At 35.7% G+C, this 18,868-nt stretch overlaps 2 protein-coding genes across 3 annotated transcripts; one reads left to right on the top strand and one right to left on the bottom strand.

Moving 5' to 3' along the window:
• Nucleotides 1–275: 275 nt before the first annotated feature.
• Nucleotides 276–5,966, top strand: LOC122303673 (ankyrin repeat and SAM domain-containing protein 6). The gene is made up of 6 exons (XM_043115555.1): nucleotides 276–610; nucleotides 1,843–1,904; nucleotides 2,013–2,278; nucleotides 4,019–4,093; nucleotides 4,206–4,268; nucleotides 5,669–5,966. The coding sequence occupies exons 1-6, from the start codon at nucleotides 501–503 to the stop codon at nucleotides 5,711–5,713; spliced, it is 621 nt and encodes a 206-aa protein (XP_042971489.1). The 5' UTR covers nucleotides 276–500; the 3' UTR covers nucleotides 5,714–5,966.
• Nucleotides 5,967–6,995: 1,029 nt separating this feature from the next.
• LOC122303672 (GPI transamidase component PIG-S) lies at nucleotides 6,996–18,446 on the bottom strand. Of its 2 annotated transcripts, none has more exons than XM_043115554.1 (13): nucleotides 18,119–18,446; nucleotides 17,281–17,941; nucleotides 16,767–16,851; nucleotides 16,557–16,646; nucleotides 14,159–14,232; nucleotides 13,836–13,920; nucleotides 13,652–13,741; nucleotides 12,223–12,353; nucleotides 8,631–8,712; nucleotides 8,466–8,513; nucleotides 8,172–8,244; nucleotides 7,945–8,048; nucleotides 6,996–7,500 (listed from the first exon to the last, which is right to left on the bottom strand). In XM_043115554.1, the coding sequence occupies exons 1-13, from the start codon at nucleotides 18,282–18,284 to the stop codon at nucleotides 7,480–7,482; spliced, it is 1,710 nt and encodes a 569-aa protein (XP_042971488.1). In that variant the 5' UTR covers nucleotides 18,285–18,446; the 3' UTR covers nucleotides 6,996–7,479. The 2 variants fall into 2 exon arrangements, with proteins under 2 accessions (XP_042971488.1, XP_042971487.1); XM_043115553.1 differs by having other exon boundaries at nucleotides 6,996–7,516; nucleotides 18,119–18,445.
• Between the last annotated feature and the right edge of the window lie 422 nt (nucleotides 18,447–18,868).

Raw genomic sequence — 18,868 nt, 5'->3', positions numbered from 1 at the left:
TTATTTTTTTTTAAAATAACAACACGACGCTTATATACTATATTATTATATATAACATTATTCTAAAAACAGTCATCCTAATCATATAATGAATTTATTCGGTTATAAAACTCTTTGACCTTCCAACTTCCTCCTTCGCAATCTTTTTATTAAGATTGGAAAGCAGAAAAACATTATTCATCCTCTATGTGAATTTTCTTTTGAGTTATTAAATTTATGAAATTATTTAAAATATTCGATCACTATGATTAAAAATGGAATAAAAAATAAAAATAAAAAAGATGCAAAGCTACTCGAATCAATCTTTTTCGACAGATTTTTCTGCCCCACGGGAATCCCAAATAAAGCTCTTCCCTTCCAAAAGAAGTGGTTGATTAGGGTTTTGTTCCTCTCTAGGATTTCAAATCCTCCGCTTCCAGCAGATTCTTGTTCTTCTATCCTCAATTAGGGCTGCGGATAGTACTTCCTCGTTTGTTATTTAATTAGTAAGGTATAAGAAGATGTATGCTGATCGAGTGGAGGCTGAAGGCAAGAGGTCAGTACAAGATAGGCTGAATGGGACCTCCATTGGTGATGCTCGGCGCCGACATGTCAGTATCACTGGAAAGAGGTTCGCTTCTTCTCCTTGGTTTCCTTGTTTCCACATAAAAGCAACTTTGCGGAAACTCTCGCTTAGAAATCTCTCCTTTTTATTTGATTAATAGCTTACTTTACCAGATAGTCTTGACTGTTTAACGGTGTTTAGATTCGCGCTGGTTCGGATTGCTAGCGTAGTCGCGTGAGTTTTGTGATCTTTGTTTTATCATTTTGGGGTTTTACTTCTTCGGTGCTTATTGGGAATCATTTTGCGTTGTTTGCATTGGAGGCACAGGTTGCTCCGGGTTCATACATGAACTCAAATCTCAATGGGTATTTTACTTAGAGAAAACTCTAAGGCTGTAGTATAGTTGGTTCCTTGCATTCATACTAATATAGTTTTTATCTGCTTAGCAATTCCTTTCCATGTGGGCATTGTCGTTCTTATTTCTGCCCCATGCTTTCGTTCCTCTGAATCAAAATTCAATCAAGTAGAGTCTTTATTTTATGAGAAATAAAAACAGATTTTTATGGTGTATAAATGTTAATGCCAGCATGAATAAAGTGTGACTATATGGCTTTTATTTTGCATATTTTTTGTAATACCAAAATCCTAGGGTTCCGGTGATTGACTCTGATAATGTTGCCAATGCTGCTTATTATATGCAAATTTAATCGAAACAATGTCTTTTTTCATTAGTCAAAATCCTTATTAAAATGCTTTTCATTTTTAGTCTGCTTACAAGCAGGGGAGAGAGAGAGAGAGAGAGAGAGAGAGAGAGAGAGAGAGAGGGCTTTTGTTGGCAATGCCATTTTTTCCAAGATTGGAGCAGTGAGATGCAATCTGGGTGAAGGCCTAACACTACATTTATGCACCTTTGCTATCCATGAGGTTGACTGAATAATCTATATGAGATGTTGGAATCCTGCCATAAAGGTTTCATGTTTAGTTAGAAACTACCTATCTGGTATTGCAAATCAAGCCTTTTGAATATTCTTAACAGATGGTGTTTTTTACCTTTTCCTTGGACGTTCTAGAGGATTTATGTGTAAGCTCTCTAGGATTGTGTCTTGTATGCCGCCAGTTGCCTTTATGTTTATGTATTTCTGGTTTAGAGAGGGATTGCAAAGTTTTTTCTATTGCATGGTAGTGTCAACTTACTTTCTGGTTCATCAAGTGGCAATTAGTTTTCCTATATGGTTGGATTCTCCTAATTTTTCAGGCCAAATATATCAATAATCGAGTCAATGGCACACCTTTTGCAGGCAGAGGCAAGATGACAGGTGGGAGCATGATCTTTATAATGATGATGGGCCCCATATTTCAAGTATGGAACTCTCTCTGATGCTATGACATGCATCGAAAGCTTGCTTATCATGGGATATCACTTAAATCTTCTTTATGTGGTTTTGACTGGTTCTAATGGCTTGTGAAGATCACACGGTTGGGGCTCGAGATCTCCGTTTAAAGCTCCAAAGGAAAAGTCTTCAACAAGCTTCTCAAAGTGGGCCTCATTCAGGTGTTAGGGATCTACGTGAAAAGCTCTCTGGCCCGATTAATACACAACCAGTGTACACTGATCCCTCAAAGTCAAACCTGGAAGTTTCTAGACCAGCCAGGAAACGTGTAGCTGTGGAAGCCCCTGCACCAGATGCCAAAAAGGCCACAAACCCCGCTTCTCGAAAAAAAGCTCCACAAAAGGCATGAATCCACCGCCTTTCTCGTTTTCTTTCCTTTTAATCAATCTGTGGAGAAGATTAATGTATTGGCATTGGGTTAGGTTTTATTATTTTAGTTTAGGTGACAGTTTTATCTGAACTCTTTCACAACGGACACTGTTTCTTATTATCTTATGGGTTTGGTGGTTGGGGAAGGGAATAGTTTTTCTAATTAAGAAGTATCCGATTTGACATCATGTAATTGTGCATGTTTCACTAGGACTTGCTTTAAAAAATTTTCTAAATGGGGAGTGAATTATGCTGGGGTTGCTTGCTAACTTCAATAGCATGCTTGAAGTTATATCCGGTAATATAGAGTAGTATAAAAGGGACTGATGTATGGAGTGGTAATGAAGTATCTGTATCTATAGACAAGAAAAGGATAAAAGAAGGGAGAGAAGCAGTTTACAATGTGATGGGGATGTGTTACATGGGCCTGGGATTTAACCAGGTAAAAGAAATGTGCATGTGGATGGTCTCCGGGATTCCTTGTCGAAAATTTTTACAGTGAAAAAAGTGGGGGACTTGAAGGAGAATATGTTAGTTTCAGTTTGCTTGTTATCACCTGTGGAGTGGTGTGAGGAGATTCATTAGTTAGAGAAGAACAATAGAACCCTCACTTCAAAAAGAAATGTTATGGGTGAATGGTCCACGTATCAAATCTAGCTTGCATTGCAACATTATTGCTAACAGTCTGAGCAAAGAACTTGTTAAAAAAGGTCTGATCAAAGAAGGTTCTTGTCACTGTTAAACAACATTAGATGAAATCCTGCTTTTGAAATAAAAATTGGATTTTACTGTTATCCAATGACTGTGTCGGACTAGAGAGGGGGCAAGTTGTGTCATTACCTATCGTACTAGCAATTAAAAATGTCAATTCTATTAATATCAAACTTGAAGAAAAACATAATTATGAGGGAAAATAGTCATCCTAACAGATTAATGCTTGCATAGTGTATTATACTATTTAGGGGGGAAATACCGCTTTGACTATGATCAGGAATTTATTTTGCTCACTCAGCATTGTATTTCCCTTGGAAATATGTTTATTTTAAAATAATATGTCATAGAACATGTTTGGGTTATACTAACAGACTAATGCTTGCATAGTGTATTATACTATTTAGGGGGAAAATAGCACTTTGACTATGATCGAATTTATTTTACTCACTCAGCATTGTATTTCCCTTGGAAATATGTTTATTTTAAAATAATTTGTCATGTTACATCTTTGGGTTATACTGGAGAAATTTTCAATAAAATCCTACTATTATCATGGGTAAGCAGTGGGTGTTCTCCAATTAGGTAGCACATGAGGTGGGGCTTTCCAATGGTTCAGATAATTTCCAAAGGATATGAGAAACAAGACATTTGTCACCAGTATGCTATGCAAGTTTCTTTATTAATTTAGCTTTGATGGTTGAAACACCTCTCTTTGCTTGAAAATAAGAATCTTGGGATCAAGCCTGTTAAAAGTGGCGAGCTATTAGGATATTTTCGCACCTGGACTTCCAACTAAAAATATTTTCTTTTTCTTGACCTGAACAATTGAAATGAATTAATCGTCTGGTAAACCACCTATACATGGAAAAATACATTTGTACATGGGCTCCACCTAGTTTCAGTCGTTTCAGTAAAGTTTATTAATTATCAAAAAAAAAAAAAGGACAAATACGCTATATCAGATTGTTATAGTTTCTGAGTCCTGCTTCTTTTGGTGCAGGCCGGTACATTAGTGGATGACTTTCTGCTCTCTTTGAGTCTAGAAAAGTATCTCATTACTTTTCAAGCAGAGGAAGTATGGAACTGTTTTGCTTCTTCCTTTGTATTGCAAAATTGTGTACTTTCTTTCTGTTTTGCATCTTTAATTTCAGGTGCCTTAACTTTTGGACCCCCTTTGGTTTCCACAGGTTGATATGACTGCTCTATTGCACATGACTGACGACGACCTCAAGGCTTTAGGAATACCGATGGTAAACCCAATGAGACTTCAGCACTACATGTGTACTTTCATCTTGCTTGTTTTTTGTTTGTCTTTAGCAGTATCTTAAGTGTTCTCTCTCTCTCTCTCTCTCTCTCTCTCTCTCTCTCTCTCTCTCTCTCTCTCTCTCTCTCTCTCTCTCTAAGTACTGCATTAAGAAGAATAGCTCTATATAGGGCACAATCCTGGTATATGGGAAGTAGACAAGATAAATATATGTGTTCTATTTGCTGACTTTGGGTTTTTGGAATTTCTTTCATACATATAAAGTGGGATTAGTTTCTCTCCTCCATCATCTTAGTTCTAGAGCGGGAGGTCCAACTTCTGAAAATTGTTCAAAAGAACAATAAATTTCAACCCACTTTTTTTTTTTTTATAAGTAATTTCAACCCACATTTGTAATTAGGTTCCATATTTTTTGGAATGGGCTGTTCCAGAATTGGACTAGACTTTATTTTTATATATTGTGGTATCTTTTATTCTCTGTTTCCTTTTTTTTTTTTTTTTTTTTTTTTTTTTAATAGTATTTCCAGCTGGGTTTAAAATATTTCTAGGGTCCTTTTTCTTTGCCCTTGTAAATCCTAGCCCGTGTGGGAAAAGGTCTTGAAAGTGCAAATACAAAGGCATTCTTGAATTTGTAATACAGAGTAAAGTTTAATAAAAAAAAAAATTCATTTCTTTATTAAAAAAAAAAGTTCTATAAAAATTTTTGGTGGCTTTGCAAGCTTTTGAGAAGTTATTTCCTTCCCCTTCCTAGGTATGATTGCTTAGGAAACCTAAGTGCAATTGCCTAGGCTAACCAGCTTCCAGTAAATTTTGCAACCATGATTTCTGATTGAATGGCACAAAGGTCGTGAAGACCCAATTTTTTTCCTGCCTAGCCATTCCTAACCCCTTCATATCAAATCCCAGTGGAGAACTCATCAAGAAATCTCAATATAGCACTGGATTCCCTAAAGTCCTATATTTATGAATTAATCTTGATGTCTGTACATGTTCGAACTTCTTTCTTTCTCAATGTGTTAACTTTCATCTTTGTTGAGAATTGGTTAATAGTTTCCCAAGTTGTTTGAAAAGATGGTCAATTGGTTTTCTAAATACTTGCTTTAGAGCTATGTGTTGGGTGTTAGGGATGGTAAGGAGAGGGGTTTCCCCATGCCAGACCCATCTTAACACTATTCCATAGGTTTATAACTTTCTTAAGAGAAATAGCTGTATTATAGATTTTACTGCAACAAATTTACTCACTGAATTTGGGCAAGCTATGCTAGAGCATAGCCCACCCCAAAGTTAAGCGTGTGGTGGGATGTGCAACCTTTGGTTACACTATATAATACACTAGTCATCATAAAGAGCTTCTAAGTCTTTTGGGGTTTATGTTGGTGGTTTCAGGGCCCAAGAAAGAAGATACTGTTAGCATTGGAATCAAGAGCCTGACATATGGGAGGGGAGTAAGCAGGTCGTTTGCCGGATCTATTCGTGCATCAGGCACAATTGTATGTTAACAGGCTGCATGTGGACTCTTCTATTCTTCTCCTTTTAGTGTTTTATTTTTGGTACCCCCTTTTACTGGTTGGATGGCTGATAATGGCTTTAATCATCATTGGTGATGAACTCCTTCAGCCGAGGTAGAGTCTCTAATGTAATGAATTTACTGGTTTATTTGATGAAGCTATTTTGTTTTCGGATTTTTCTGGAGAGAGAGAGAGAGATTTGGTAGTTCTAAAGGCTAAGGTTGGACTCCACACAAGGTACATATATTTTTTACGTACGAAGGGTAGAATTGTCAACTTTGTACAACCCTTGACAGGCACATCAAGTGACTCAGATCAAAATGTGATCAAATTGGCTTAAATGTTTGGTTGCATCCGCAACATCCGAGAATTACTTGAAACATATGGTTTTATAGATGTCGTAGTGGTCGTAGTGATCTTAGAATCGGTTCTTATTGCTACGCAAAAGAGCAATGAACTTAACCTTTTTAAGGTGGTGTAATCAGGGGGAACCGTAAACGATGAATATTGATACGAGTGCAGCAGCTCATTTTCTCTTCTTTTTTGTCAAAATCTCTAAATTTTATTCAAATGAAAAAGACGAAAAGTAAACAATGACTCAATCCTCAACTCTGATTGGGATTTGGGTATATTATCCACTGGTATCCATAGGATCTTTGAGCAATACTACACAACTTTTCAATTTTCACGTATTATTTTTTTTATCAAATTTTTAATATTTTTTTTTTTAAAAATTTTGAGTTTATTCTTTTAAAATTAATTTAATTTTTCTATTCATTATTCATATATTAAATATTTCATAAAAGAAAAAAATTAAAATAAAAAAATATGTGGTGTGAAAATTGTGTGAATAGTAAGAGGTGTAGATTTTTTGTTATAGTATTTACCTATATAGAGGTTGTTCCTGATGATATCTCATTGCGGACTTGTGCACAGCTCTATATTTGAAACTTTAATTTTTCTTTTTTGTATTATTTTATTTGTCGGATGATAGAAATAGATTTTAGAAGACTACCAGAGAGACACTCCTATGAAAACTCTTCGATACAAAATTTCACAACACACCCGCTAACCCCAGTGAAAAATATTATTGGGTTCCAATAGTTTCAGCATAATTTTTTCCCCCTTTGTCAGATCTCTTCTTGTGTAAAAAGAAATTCTTAGATCATCAAGTTTCTCACAACTTATAGGCTACTGCCAACGCAGACAAATCAACACAGTTATAAGTAGTATTCATTCGCAGCAAAGGCTGAAAGTTGAGATAAACGACCAAAAGGATCATACTACTAATGTAACAACACTAACGGCTCGATCATACCAACACTAACGAAACAATGCCTCTGGGAAAAGAAAATCTTGGACGTCACTGTCTACAATTCTTTACAAGTAAAAAAAACCAACGGTATTGGTTTTTGTATGATGAGCTTTGCTTGTCCGAGGGGAATCATAACTAAACCCAAGTTTAAAGGCAAATAGAAAATACAATCATCCACCTGGCTCCATCTATGATTGTTACACTAGCCAAATTGCTGTAGTGTCTCAGCCGTGCAATCTTGGCTGTGCAATTGGAGCCTTACTACGTGTCAACTCAGGTTCAGGGAAATGATTAAGAATCTTTTTTCACTTTGGTCTTCCATGCCAAATACTTCTTGTTTTCTTGCTTGTATCTCCTCCATTCTCTTAATGCTGCTAAGAGGACATGCATCGAAACTGGCAGAAAGAAAGGCTGTGTAAAAAGTGGCAGGTAATATAAGCTTCATGATATTTATCCACAATCTTTTCTGTAAGTAATGTACAAGTTAACTGCAAATATTAATGTTCAACTAAATCTTTTTTTACAATTCAAATAAATAGTTAAAAATTGATCATAAGCTCAACTGTTTACCACGAGCATTTGTGAACGTGAATGGGGGCAATCATACATTTGTATTTACCCGTATCTACTGTCTGAAGAAAATAAACAGGTTTCTTATGTAACCATACAGAGTCTTGTATCTATGCAATGCAGAGTACATTTACACAGATATTGTATCAATTTAAAATTTATATGGAACATAGAATGCACAAACTCTACGTACAGATCAATTAAGATATTTTAACCATATTTGAGTCTTTAAATGGAACATAGAGAGTGCAAATATTTAAATAACTCACCGAATAGACAGCAAAACAATGTTCAAATGAGTAGTAGCTGACAGACATAATTGATGGGTGAAAAAAGGCATCCTCTGCCAGATATCTTGCTTGCCTAGATGACACTGAAAAGAAATGAGAAAAAAGAGCAAACTACATATTAGGTTTTCCTTGCAATGAGAAATACAGACACAGAATCATCCACTGAGCTAAGCTAAACTACCACTTAAAGAGTTATGGTAAGATACCAGCTGAAGAATCATAAAGTCCAAGGGAGGCATTACTTCGAGCCAAGGTTGCAGCCTCAAGGGAATACATTACCTGGTCCAGGAGTAAGCAGTAAATTACATTAAAAGAACAAATATGTGTTTAGTAAATTACATTGCAAGAGTTTGTGTCTGTGCATGTGGGTGTCCGCATACTTGCATATAAACTAGAACCAATGAAATATACTTGGAAACAAGAGTCACGGTATACAGAACGAGCTTTGCTACTCATCATACAGAATGACCAATTGATAAGCATTCATCCTGATAACTCACCTGTTTACCAATCTCATCCATTATAATCATCCTAGGCAATGATTGAACCTACATGGAAATATTTAACACACTTTATAAGAATGAATCTTCTTAAATCGGGAGATTTATTTATTAATGCCTAATCTCAACTGAATAAAATGAAATGTGGAGAAAAAATGAACATACCAATCTGGAAAGAGATCCAAGTGTTGTAGCACATGAATGAAGATTGAAACATGTATGTTGCCGAGACAAGACATCCAATTCCCTGGGGCGCAATACAAGCCAAGTAAATGATATGAAGAAAATACATATGAGGTAAAAAGAAGTTTGAAAGAGTACAACAAGCCCTCAAAATCCACTGAACTTTGCTTCTGGAAGACCTACGTATACTACTAAATTGAGAAGGAAAATGATAGGGCCACCGCTGGTGGCTCCTGCTGGTGGCCACCGCTGGCCCTATTTTATTTTTTTTTTAATTTTTTCTTTTTCTTAATGATTAAGTAATTTTTTTATAATATTATTATAATTTTTTTATATTTTTTTAAAATGTTTAAAAGTATTAAAAAATAATTTAAAAAAAAAAAAATCAAAAAGGCAAAAAAATTTTTTTGCCTAACGGTGACTCCCAGCGGGAGCCACCAACGGTGCCTGTAGCACCGTCCAATTGAGAAAAGTATGGGAATAATTACAAATAAAATGAAAATGCATTTCTAGCTTCTGGAACATGTTCACCAGGCTAAGAGTATAGTCAATGCCATATTTGCCAAGCCAGAAAAAGGGCATTGTTTCTGTACAGTAAAAGCAACTCTACCCCTATGCCAACGAATGCATAGATGGTAGATTAAAATCTGGCAACTTGGATGTTTTATGTAAGTTGGGCATGGAGAAGGCCTACGATCATGTCAATTGGGATTTCCTACTTTACTTGCTTGAGAGTTGTGGTTTTGGGGAGAGATGGTGCTCATGGACCAGGTAGTGCATATAAATGACAAAGCTCTCAGTTTTGGTGAATGGTAGTCCCATGGATTTTTCAACAGCTCTCGTGGTCTAAGACAAGGGGATCCTTTGTCCCCACTCCTGTTTGTCATTGTCATGGAGGCGCTTAGTAGAATGATCTCGGCCTTGGTTAACAGCAACTTTGTGGCTAGTTTTCCGGTTGGTGACACCAATAGGGGTACTCTTAACATTTCTCACTTGTTGTTAGCAAATGATACTCTAATATTTTGTGAGGCAAAACAAAGCTCGATTCAAGCATTAAGGGCACTTCTACTCTATTTTGAGGCTGTATCCAATTTGAAAGTGAACTTAGCCTAATCGGAATTGGTTCCAATTGGTAATGATCGCAACATCCAGCAACTGGCTAGCACTCTTGGATGTAAGGCTTCCTCTCTTCCCATGAATTACCTTGGTCTTCCTTTGGGGCCGCCTCAAGGGCTATACCTATCTGGGATATAGTAATTGAAAAGATTGAACATAGATTGTCAGGTTGGAAGAGATTGTACTTGTCGAAAGGTGGTACGATCACCTTAATCAAGGGCAACCGTCAAATTTACCAACGTACTTTTTATCTTTATTCCCAATTACAACAACTGTGGAACCCGCATTGAGAAACTTCATCATGATTTCCTTCAGAGTAGTCTAGGGGATGAATTCAAATTCCATCTGAGTAAGTAGGATATCTCTTCTTATGGGGGAACTTAGGGAGTTTTTCTATAGCAAGTTTAAATTTTTGGCTGAGGAATCTTGTAAGGGATGAGAACTGTTGTAATGGTCTGTTTCTGTTTTAGTCATGTTCTGTTTTAGTAGTGTTCTGTTATAGCTTGTATTTAGGTGTATTCTCTTGTATACCTCTTGTGTACTTGGGCTATGCCTATTTACTTGGAATAAAATTCTCTTATTAACTATCAAAAAAAAAAAAAAAGTGGGATATCTCTTCTGATGAGATTGGTATTAGAAATCTGAAGGTTTTCAATCAGGCCCTTCTTGGAAAATGATTGTGGTGATACAATAAGGAACTAGAAGCTTTATGGAAGTCAGTGATTGACTACGAGTATGGAGGTATATGGGGAAGGCGGAGCACTAGGAAGGTACAAGGGCCATATAGAGTGGGAGTTTGGAGGCATATTAGACAAGCTCGTCACACCAGACTTGTGTTGGGAGATGGCTCAAGAATAAAATTCTAGTATGACTTATGGTGTAGAGATAACGCCCTCAAGGACTCATTTCCTTCAATCTTCAGGATTGCAGGTGAGAAAGAAGTTTCAGTGGACTTATAAGGCGTTTACATGTCAGTCCGGCTGTGCATTCCCTTGGAAAATCATTTGGAGAGTGAAGGTACCTACTAAGGTGCCGTTCTTCAGCTGGGTGGTTGCTCTAGGGAGAGTATTGACCACAGAAAACCTTAGAAAACATGGTTTGTGTATAGCCAATTGGTGTGTCATGTGCAAGAAGGATGGTGAATCTGTAAATAACCTCTTTCTTCATTGTGAGGTGGCAAAGACTTTGTGGAAAGAGGTTTTTGGTAGGACATGTATATATTGGGTGATGCCTAAGGAAGTAGTGGATCTTCTTGCATGTTGGCGAGGTTTTGAGGGAAGGCAAAGTGTTGCTACCAGATGGAAAATGATTCCTTTTTGTTTAATGTGGTGTCTTTGGCTAGAAAGGAATGGGAGATGTTTTGAAGACAGAGCATTCTTTGGGTGAACTTTGGAATTTTTTCTTTTGTACTTTGTGTTTGTAGGCTAAGATTTTTGTAAGGAATGAAGATAATGTATTAAATCTGTATTAGCCTTTTTCCTACTCTCTAGAGTGTAGTTGGTATTTCCTTTGTATACATCTTGTGTACTTGAGTTGTGTCTATTCTTGGTAATCAAATTTCTTATTAATTATAATAATAAAAATAAAAAATAAAAGCTTTAGTGGTTGAACAGATGGAGATATATGGTGACCTAGTTCAATGGAATGTGAACTTTACTAGGGCGGCCCAAGATTGGGAAGTTGATAGCTTCGAGGATTTCTTTAGACTCTTGTACTCCACAAAACCAAGCCCTCAAAGATCTGACAAGTTGTGGTGGGTACCCACAAGTAAAGGTATATTCTCGATTCACTCTTTCTATAACTCTCACACAATCGCCAAACAATCACTTTCCATGGAGAAGGATTTGAAGAAATAAGGTGCCTCCCAAAGCGGCGTTCTTTGCTTGGACAGCTTCTTTGGGTAAGATTTGATGATGGATAACTTACTGAAACATAGGGTGATTAGAGTAGACTGGTGCTATATGTGCAAAAACAGTGGTAAGATTGTGAATCATCTTCTACTGCATTGTGAGGTTGCTAGAGCATTATGGGAAGATGTATTTAGAAGGTTAGAGCTGGCCTGGGTCATTCCTGCTATAGTGATTGAGCTTTTGGCCAATTGGACAAATCTAGGCAGTGTTCCACAAATCACAGCCATGTAGAAGATGATAACTATTTTTATTTTGTGGTGTGTATGTCAAGAGTGTAATGACCGGACGTTTGAGGACAAGGAGCGCTCATTAGAGGAGCTTAGATTATTTTTTGTTAGAACATTGTTTTTATGGGCCAAAGCTGTTGATTTCAGTGGCCTTGATTTTCACGATTTTCTTGTTTCCATTTCTTCTTCCTAGATAGGTGTTACCTCTTGTATACCATCTTGTGTACTTGAGTTATGCCAGCAATCGTTTACTCATTAAAAAAAAAAACCAACTCTAGCCCCTTCATTTTGATAGGCCTGGAAAAATATCAGTCTTCTTACCATTCTGTGAAGCCTCTTTCACTAGCTAAAAGAGAGGATGTGCCTGATGCACCAACATAAACATTGTTAGATTTAAGACCAAAAAGTTGTCGGAACTGCCCCATTACAACTTCAAAAACCTTCTGAAGATCCTGTTTCAGAATGTGGATTCATCAGTCTAGAGAAATTTAACTAACAGCCACTGCAACAATATAACATGGACTTCTAAGGTTTGCCCTTCATTTTTTATTTCTTATAAAATTTATTGCTTAGAAGACAAATGGAGCACTTTCATTTTTGAGGTGCAGATAAAAATGTGAATAATGTGTTCTGTCACCAACTTCTAATCTACAGTACCATGCAAAAAAAGAAAAGAAAATGAAGGTGGGCAGAATAGAAAAACAGTACAGCAAAAATGGAGATAACGCAGGATAATGCCATTAAACAATACAGATAAGACCCAAACATTATGCCAGAACAAGTTTGGATACTTAGTTCATACGATTCAGAAGAAATTAAGCAAATTGCATTCACTAGTGACACCTAATGTCATGAAAATTTCAACTTCATATGCAGACATAGAGAATTTTAGTCAACTCATGAATTGAAACCTAAAAGCCAAACCAGTAAATAGACCAGTTCATGAAATTCATAACAGTGCAGATCTTCATTCTAGACTTTCATATTGCATCTGAACCCTATATAAATTGCTGGGCATCTTTTTATAAGGAAACAACACACAATAAATTAGCTTTGGGCTTTAATTAAACATGCAGGCATTCAGTTTACTGAAAATGGTCCAACATCTGTTCTGTTTGGGACTTCAGATTATCATAAGGTTCATTTATGCTACAAAAAGACTGGGGCAAAGTGCAATGGATTGGTGTTGCAACGTATAAATGTAGTTGCAAGTTTTGTTTTTTTTGTGAGCAAATGTAGTTGCAAGTTGGTTGATCATCTGGTGATCCATTGTTCTATTGTGCAACAGTTATTGATCCTTGTCTTACCGACAATTTGCATGCACTTTTCCTCAAATTGAAAAACTTGAATAGAGGAAGAATATCAAGTTTAATTACGTTGAGAGTACTTATCAAAAAAAAAAATTACGTTGAGAAGTCTCTTATTGAAATCATCTTTATTGCTCTCGAATCCCTGTATGAGGGGTTTCATGCCTTCAGCTGTACTACTCTTGCTGGATTTGTTTCTCTTTTAAAATTTAAATTGTAAGAGAACCATTTGTATACTTCCTGTGTAACTAAGGATATAATATTCTCGAATAGAATTTAGCATCACTACACTTGGTTTCTATTATATTATACCAGGAATCTATGTTAAGAATAATATAAAACACATGCAATGTAACAGACAAAACGTATCAGCACTTTAAGTCCATTTCAAGGACAGACATGGAATACACACAACAGGAAAACTTTATAGACAAACAACTAACCTGCTGGGAAATTGTGCGCCTGAGAGGATGCTGGCTTTCTGAGTCCTTCAGACAGTCCTTGGGATTCCAAACAATAACACCTCCCCACATCTACATGATGTCATCATCCAAGTTAGCAATTTTACAAAATTGAACAAGAACAGCAAGTATGAAGATACTGAAGAGTGAAGACATGATAACTCACTGGAGAGATGAACCCATTCGTCTTAGAAATCTCTCCATTTGGAAGTTGTAGTAAAAGAGGGCATTCCCTTGCAGATGGTATATAGCTGACAATATAGAAAAATAAAATTGACATTAAAGCTGTGGAGAATGGAAACCTCTTCCCAAGACACTGGTTTCAATATATGGATGTCCATCAACTAAAAGCTAAATATCACCAGATGCTTATAATATATCGCATGGTCAATGGATGGACACACATTACATTTTCAATATAATTTAACAATCAGACAAAATACTTTCATTGCAATGATAATTATAGGAGAATCGAGCTAAAGAATATACACCACAATTTGCAAAATCTTTGACCTCCCGCCTGCTGCAATGGAAGTATCCAAGTGCCACTCATTTGAATTCACCTAAATTAGGCAAATAACATTAATAAAAAATAAATAAATTAAAATTAAAATTAAAAGTACACAAGACGGCAAATGAGATATTTCATATGAAAAACACACCCGCACAGACAAATAAATAAGGAAATGGCCCCTGACTATGATATTCCTATACTTCCTACATATTTAAATTATTGCCTCCACCATTTCCCATACCACCATTACTCACCATCAAGTTGCCACCCTCATCATCACTAACACCATAGAAAAAAAAAAAAAAAAAAAGTCACTAAACAACCAACAATTTTCTTTGGTTTGGAATTAAATTGTTCTAACATTATTCCCGCTATTCATAAGGAATTTCCTATTTTATAGAAAAAAAAATTATTCTTGTAATTTTTGCAACAAATGATATCATCATAATCTATTTTAGCATATTGTCAGTTGCTTTCTCTTGTATACACCTTGTGTACTTGGGTTGTGCCCCTTTGTGCTTTTAATAAAATTGACTTTATAAAAAAGTATTGTTTTAGAATTTTGTTTTAACTATAAAATTCTGTGAAATACCCTAGTTTGGGTATAACACATGATGAATGGGATCCTGCATTGCTTGTAAGGGAGAAGCTATTTCCCTTATAATGATTCCCATGGACTCCAATGTAATCTTGATTAATGCTTTTGGAGTATAAGTCCATATGTGTCTTAGACTTTTCTTGGGTTGTTGCAAATTCTATTAAAGCAATGTCTAGATTTTGAGCCATGCCACCTATAACAGAATAATCAACGAGAACACGAGCATTTAACAAGGGAGTTGTAATCAAAGTTTTGAATTCCGTTCTGGTGGCCATTTCGGTTGAAGTATTGGAATGAAATATTTCAGTACCATTCCGTTTCGGCGTACCATTTCGGGATTTTTATTATATAAATATATATACACAAAAATATATATTATAAAATAACATCAATACAATTCTTAACATGCTTTACCAACAGGATTATATGAGGAATATAGGCTACTTAGCTATACATACTACTGGGTAGCAGTGTCAGTCATTCACAATCAAGTCCCAATCCATGGGAGCTTATTTAAGCCTAACTACAATAGATAGATAAATATTGATTGCATTAAAAATCATCGTAATTTGATTAATATGATCTAGAAAATTACTATACATTATTGTTTTATGAAAATATATTAAGAGCACTAGATGACAAGTATACAAATTTTTTTCAAAAAAATAAACCAAAAGGAAAAAGAAAGAACACTTGAGGACAAGTTTATAAATTTTCTCAAGAAAAAAATAAAAAGAAAAGCTGTTTAAAAAAAGAAGGGGGGGGGGGGAACAGTTCATGTGCATAGCAGGATAGACATCATTTCTCTCATAACTTTGAATTTAAAAAGTGAAAGACGTAGACACACTAGTCTACCATGCCCAAGGCCTAGATTCCCTGTTAGCTATGAATATTTCAGACGAAATACTTGTTCCAGCCGAAACACTGGAATTTGGCCGAAATTGATTGAAATGACTGGAATTTGATCCGAAATGAAACGGTCTACTACACTGTACCGGTTACTATTCCGGTACAAAAAATTTTGACCATTCCAACCAAAACGGAACGAAATTTAAAACTTTGGTTGTAATACCTCAAATTGAGTTCAAGAGGTGGTAACTGGGATCACACATTATTCAGGAGGAAGAAGTTTTTACCTTTGTAATGATTCAAAGGATCTCCCATTGTATTCAATGGAACTAGTGTTCATGAATTTCTAGTGTCTTTTTTAAGTTCCTAACTTGTAATTAGGTTTTTGCTTTCCTATACTTCCTTTTTTTTTTTATAAGTAAACACAATCTTATTAATAATAATAGGCATAGCCCAAGTACACAATCTTATTAAGTTCCTATACTTCCTATGTACATGGGATTAAACTATTTACTTCTTCCTACTTATATATTAGAAAAAAGGATCTCCCATTGTAACCTTGACTAGACCTTTTGGAGTACAAGCCCATATGTGTCTTTGACTTTTCTTGGGTTGTTACACTACGATCATTCATTTAAAAACCCATGGGAAAACCCAAACACTACTTTAGATTAATCAAGTTTACATAGAGTAAATATGTGATGTCTACATCTTTTCCTTTTCCTCCATTTTGACCTTGGAGAGTGAACACGTGCTCAATGCATTCACGCATGCTCACCCGCACTAGAAATTTCTTTTAGAGTGTTGTCGCACCAAGAAAGTTCCGGACTTGAGTGAAATTAAAAATTAAATATGACTAGTAATAATCTTCTAAATCTCTACCTCAGAATCATATCATGAGAGGTCAAAGATTTAAAGATGCATACAAAAAAAGGAAGGTCCTTGGTACTAAAGATGTAGCTCTCCTGCTCATCATCCCAATGAGAAAATGAAGACTTTGGTGTATGGTATAAAACCTGCCAGTCAGGAAGAAAATATAATCAAATAATAATCTCAGACACGAGAATCAATCCAGAAAGCTATACTAACAAAATATTTAATAAAAAAACAATAATCAGCACTGGAATATCTATTACCTGACTTTCCACACTTATGTTTGCTACAGACTCCAGAGCCTCAATTACAGGGGACAGTAAGGTCTCATCTATTGATTGGAAATCCCTGTCATAACAAGAGAATGCCAGCACAAGCTGGAATAAATATCTTTGAAGGTCAACATGTTTTTTTTTATAAGAAGATATTTTATTGATATTGAAACAGGCTGAAGGTCAACAAGTTAGGGTAGGTTTCCTAACATCTAAAGATCAATATGGTTGAAAAAAAAAAGTTTGCAGAATCTCCTCCATTACCGCACGCAACAAATACTCACTCCAAACAGAAATCAAGCAAGCTCATAACCCAAACAGGAGAGTCTTAACTTTAAGCTGATTATCATATTGTTTCCTATAATACCAAACACAACTGAAAAAAAAATGAAACAGCTCTATCACGTCTTTAACGTAAAACTGTACAAACAAACATATAAATAAACAGCTAAAATACTCCAAAACAAGAAAATACTCAAAAAAAAAAAAAAAAAAAGCTTCATACCAATCATAGACCCAATCTTGAGGATCCGAATTAAGCAGATTAAACGAAAGCACGATTTTCCCATCAGCCCCCACAGGCATAAACTCCCCATGAATTAAGCCTTCCTCCTTCCCACCATTCACAAACACCTTAACAAAAATTTCTGCCGCCCTCGCCACTGCTTCAGCCTCCGAAACCCTCCCAACAACCCAAGCATGCCTATACTTTCCAACTACAGCCCTCACCTCCTCCCTATCCCCATGCACCACCACCACACTATAGACCTTCCCACCCAACGAATCTGCCAAAGCCTTATCAACACCCTCATCATCACTGAAATCAGTGGTCCCCATCGAACCACACCTCCATGAAGACGTATCTTCAAGATTTCGAGTCTGTATACAACCCAAGCTAGAATCTACAGTCACAGCGATAGAGTAGTTTGTGCTACAAGTGCCGCATTGTGGAGGCTTGGAGGTCAATTTGGTCATTTGACTGAGAATGGAAGATCCTAGGGCGTCTGGGGTCATGGACGGTTTGGAATCGAAACCTACAAAGATTGCTTGAAAATGGCACGGGAACAACAAGGGGTTCGATTCGATTTGGGCAGAGAGCATATCGATTTCGCGGAATGGGAGTGGAGCACGATAGATTTCCACTGATTTCCATAGGAATGGGAACCCTACAAAAAATCAAAACTACAAATTGCAATCAAAAGCAAGAATATATTGAGAAACTGGAGCATAGGTAATTTCCTAAGTACCATCATATAAATATATCAGTAATGATACTCCCTCGGAGAAAAAACATTTGTATGTATACGCTGAATATGTAAATAGAGAGGCTGGCGAAAGTAGACCTAGGAGGAATGAGAAGAGGACTGAGAGGGTGAGAATAAGGCGCTTGATTCCGGGTTTGGAGTTTCGCATGGTTTCGGGGTCGAAGTCCGATTCGGGTTCTTCTGCTTTGTGAGTTGTTTCGGATATCTGGTGCGTCTCGCCTGGAGATTCGGAGATTTCAGCCATCCTTTGAAGGCGGTGAAAGCTTCTTTGGTTAGAAAGGCTTCGAGCTCTACCTGCTCTGATTTAGCATTTTATAAGAGCTCGAGCTTGAGCTTCTATGATCAATAAATTAGAAATGAAATCGAAGTTCAGCGTGCAGAGCTCGGTGCTCGTTATGTACAGTGTTTCTTCTCCTCTCGTTATATTATTATAAATTTTTTAAATTTTTATCTTAAATAAAATAAATAATTTAATTTTTTTTAATATTATTATTTTAATAATATTTTATTCAATTTTTTAAATTTTATCTCAAATCAACTCGTACAATGCAAACAAGTCCTTATTAATAGGGTAAGATTTAGATATCATTTAGATAATGAATTGGAATAAGATGAATTAAGATAAAAGTTAAAAAAAATATTATTTTTTAATAATATATTATTTTAAAATTTTAAAATATTAAATTTTTTATTATATTTTATATAAAATTTTGAAAAATATTATAATAATGAAACAAGAAAGATGAAACATATTCAAATAGAACAATTTATTAGAGAAATTTAAAATTAAAATTTTTTATTAGTTAAGTCTTGTTATATTAACAAAAT

This window comes from Carya illinoinensis, chromosome 3 (assembly GCF_018687715.1).
Source record: "Carya illinoinensis cultivar Pawnee chromosome 3, C.illinoinensisPawnee_v1, whole genome shotgun sequence".
Lineage (NCBI taxonomy): Eukaryota > Viridiplantae > Streptophyta > Magnoliopsida > Fagales > Juglandaceae > Carya > Carya illinoinensis.
Note: the sequence above shows the minus strand (reverse complement) of the source record. Positions and strands in the feature narration are given on the sequence as shown.

Bases quoted from the DNA above. Each gene is read 5' to 3' on its own strand.
- LOC122303672 (XM_043115553.1), bottom strand. From the start codon at position 18,284: ATGGCTGAAATCTCCGAATCTCCAGGCGAGACGCACCAGATATCCGAA. The intron at 16,647-16,766 runs GTAATAGATATT...CCTGACTGGCAG, and splicing joins ACATAAGTGTGGAAAGTCAG to GTTTTATACCATACACCAAA. The intron at 8,049-8,171 runs GTATCTTACCAT...ATTTCTTTTCAG, and splicing joins ACTTTATGATTCTTCAGCTG to TGTCATCTAGGCAAGCAAGA.
- LOC122303673 (XM_043115555.1), top strand. From the start codon at position 501: ATGTATGCTGATCGAGTGGAGGCTGAAGGCAAGAGGTCAGTACAAGAT. The intron at 2,279-4,018 runs GCATGAATCCAC...CTTTTGGTGCAG, and splicing joins GAAAAAAAGCTCCACAAAAG to GCCGGTACATTAGTGGATGA. The intron at 4,269-5,668 runs GTAAACCCAATG...TGGTGGTTTCAG, and splicing joins AGGCTTTAGGAATACCGATG to GGCCCAAGAAAGAAGATACT.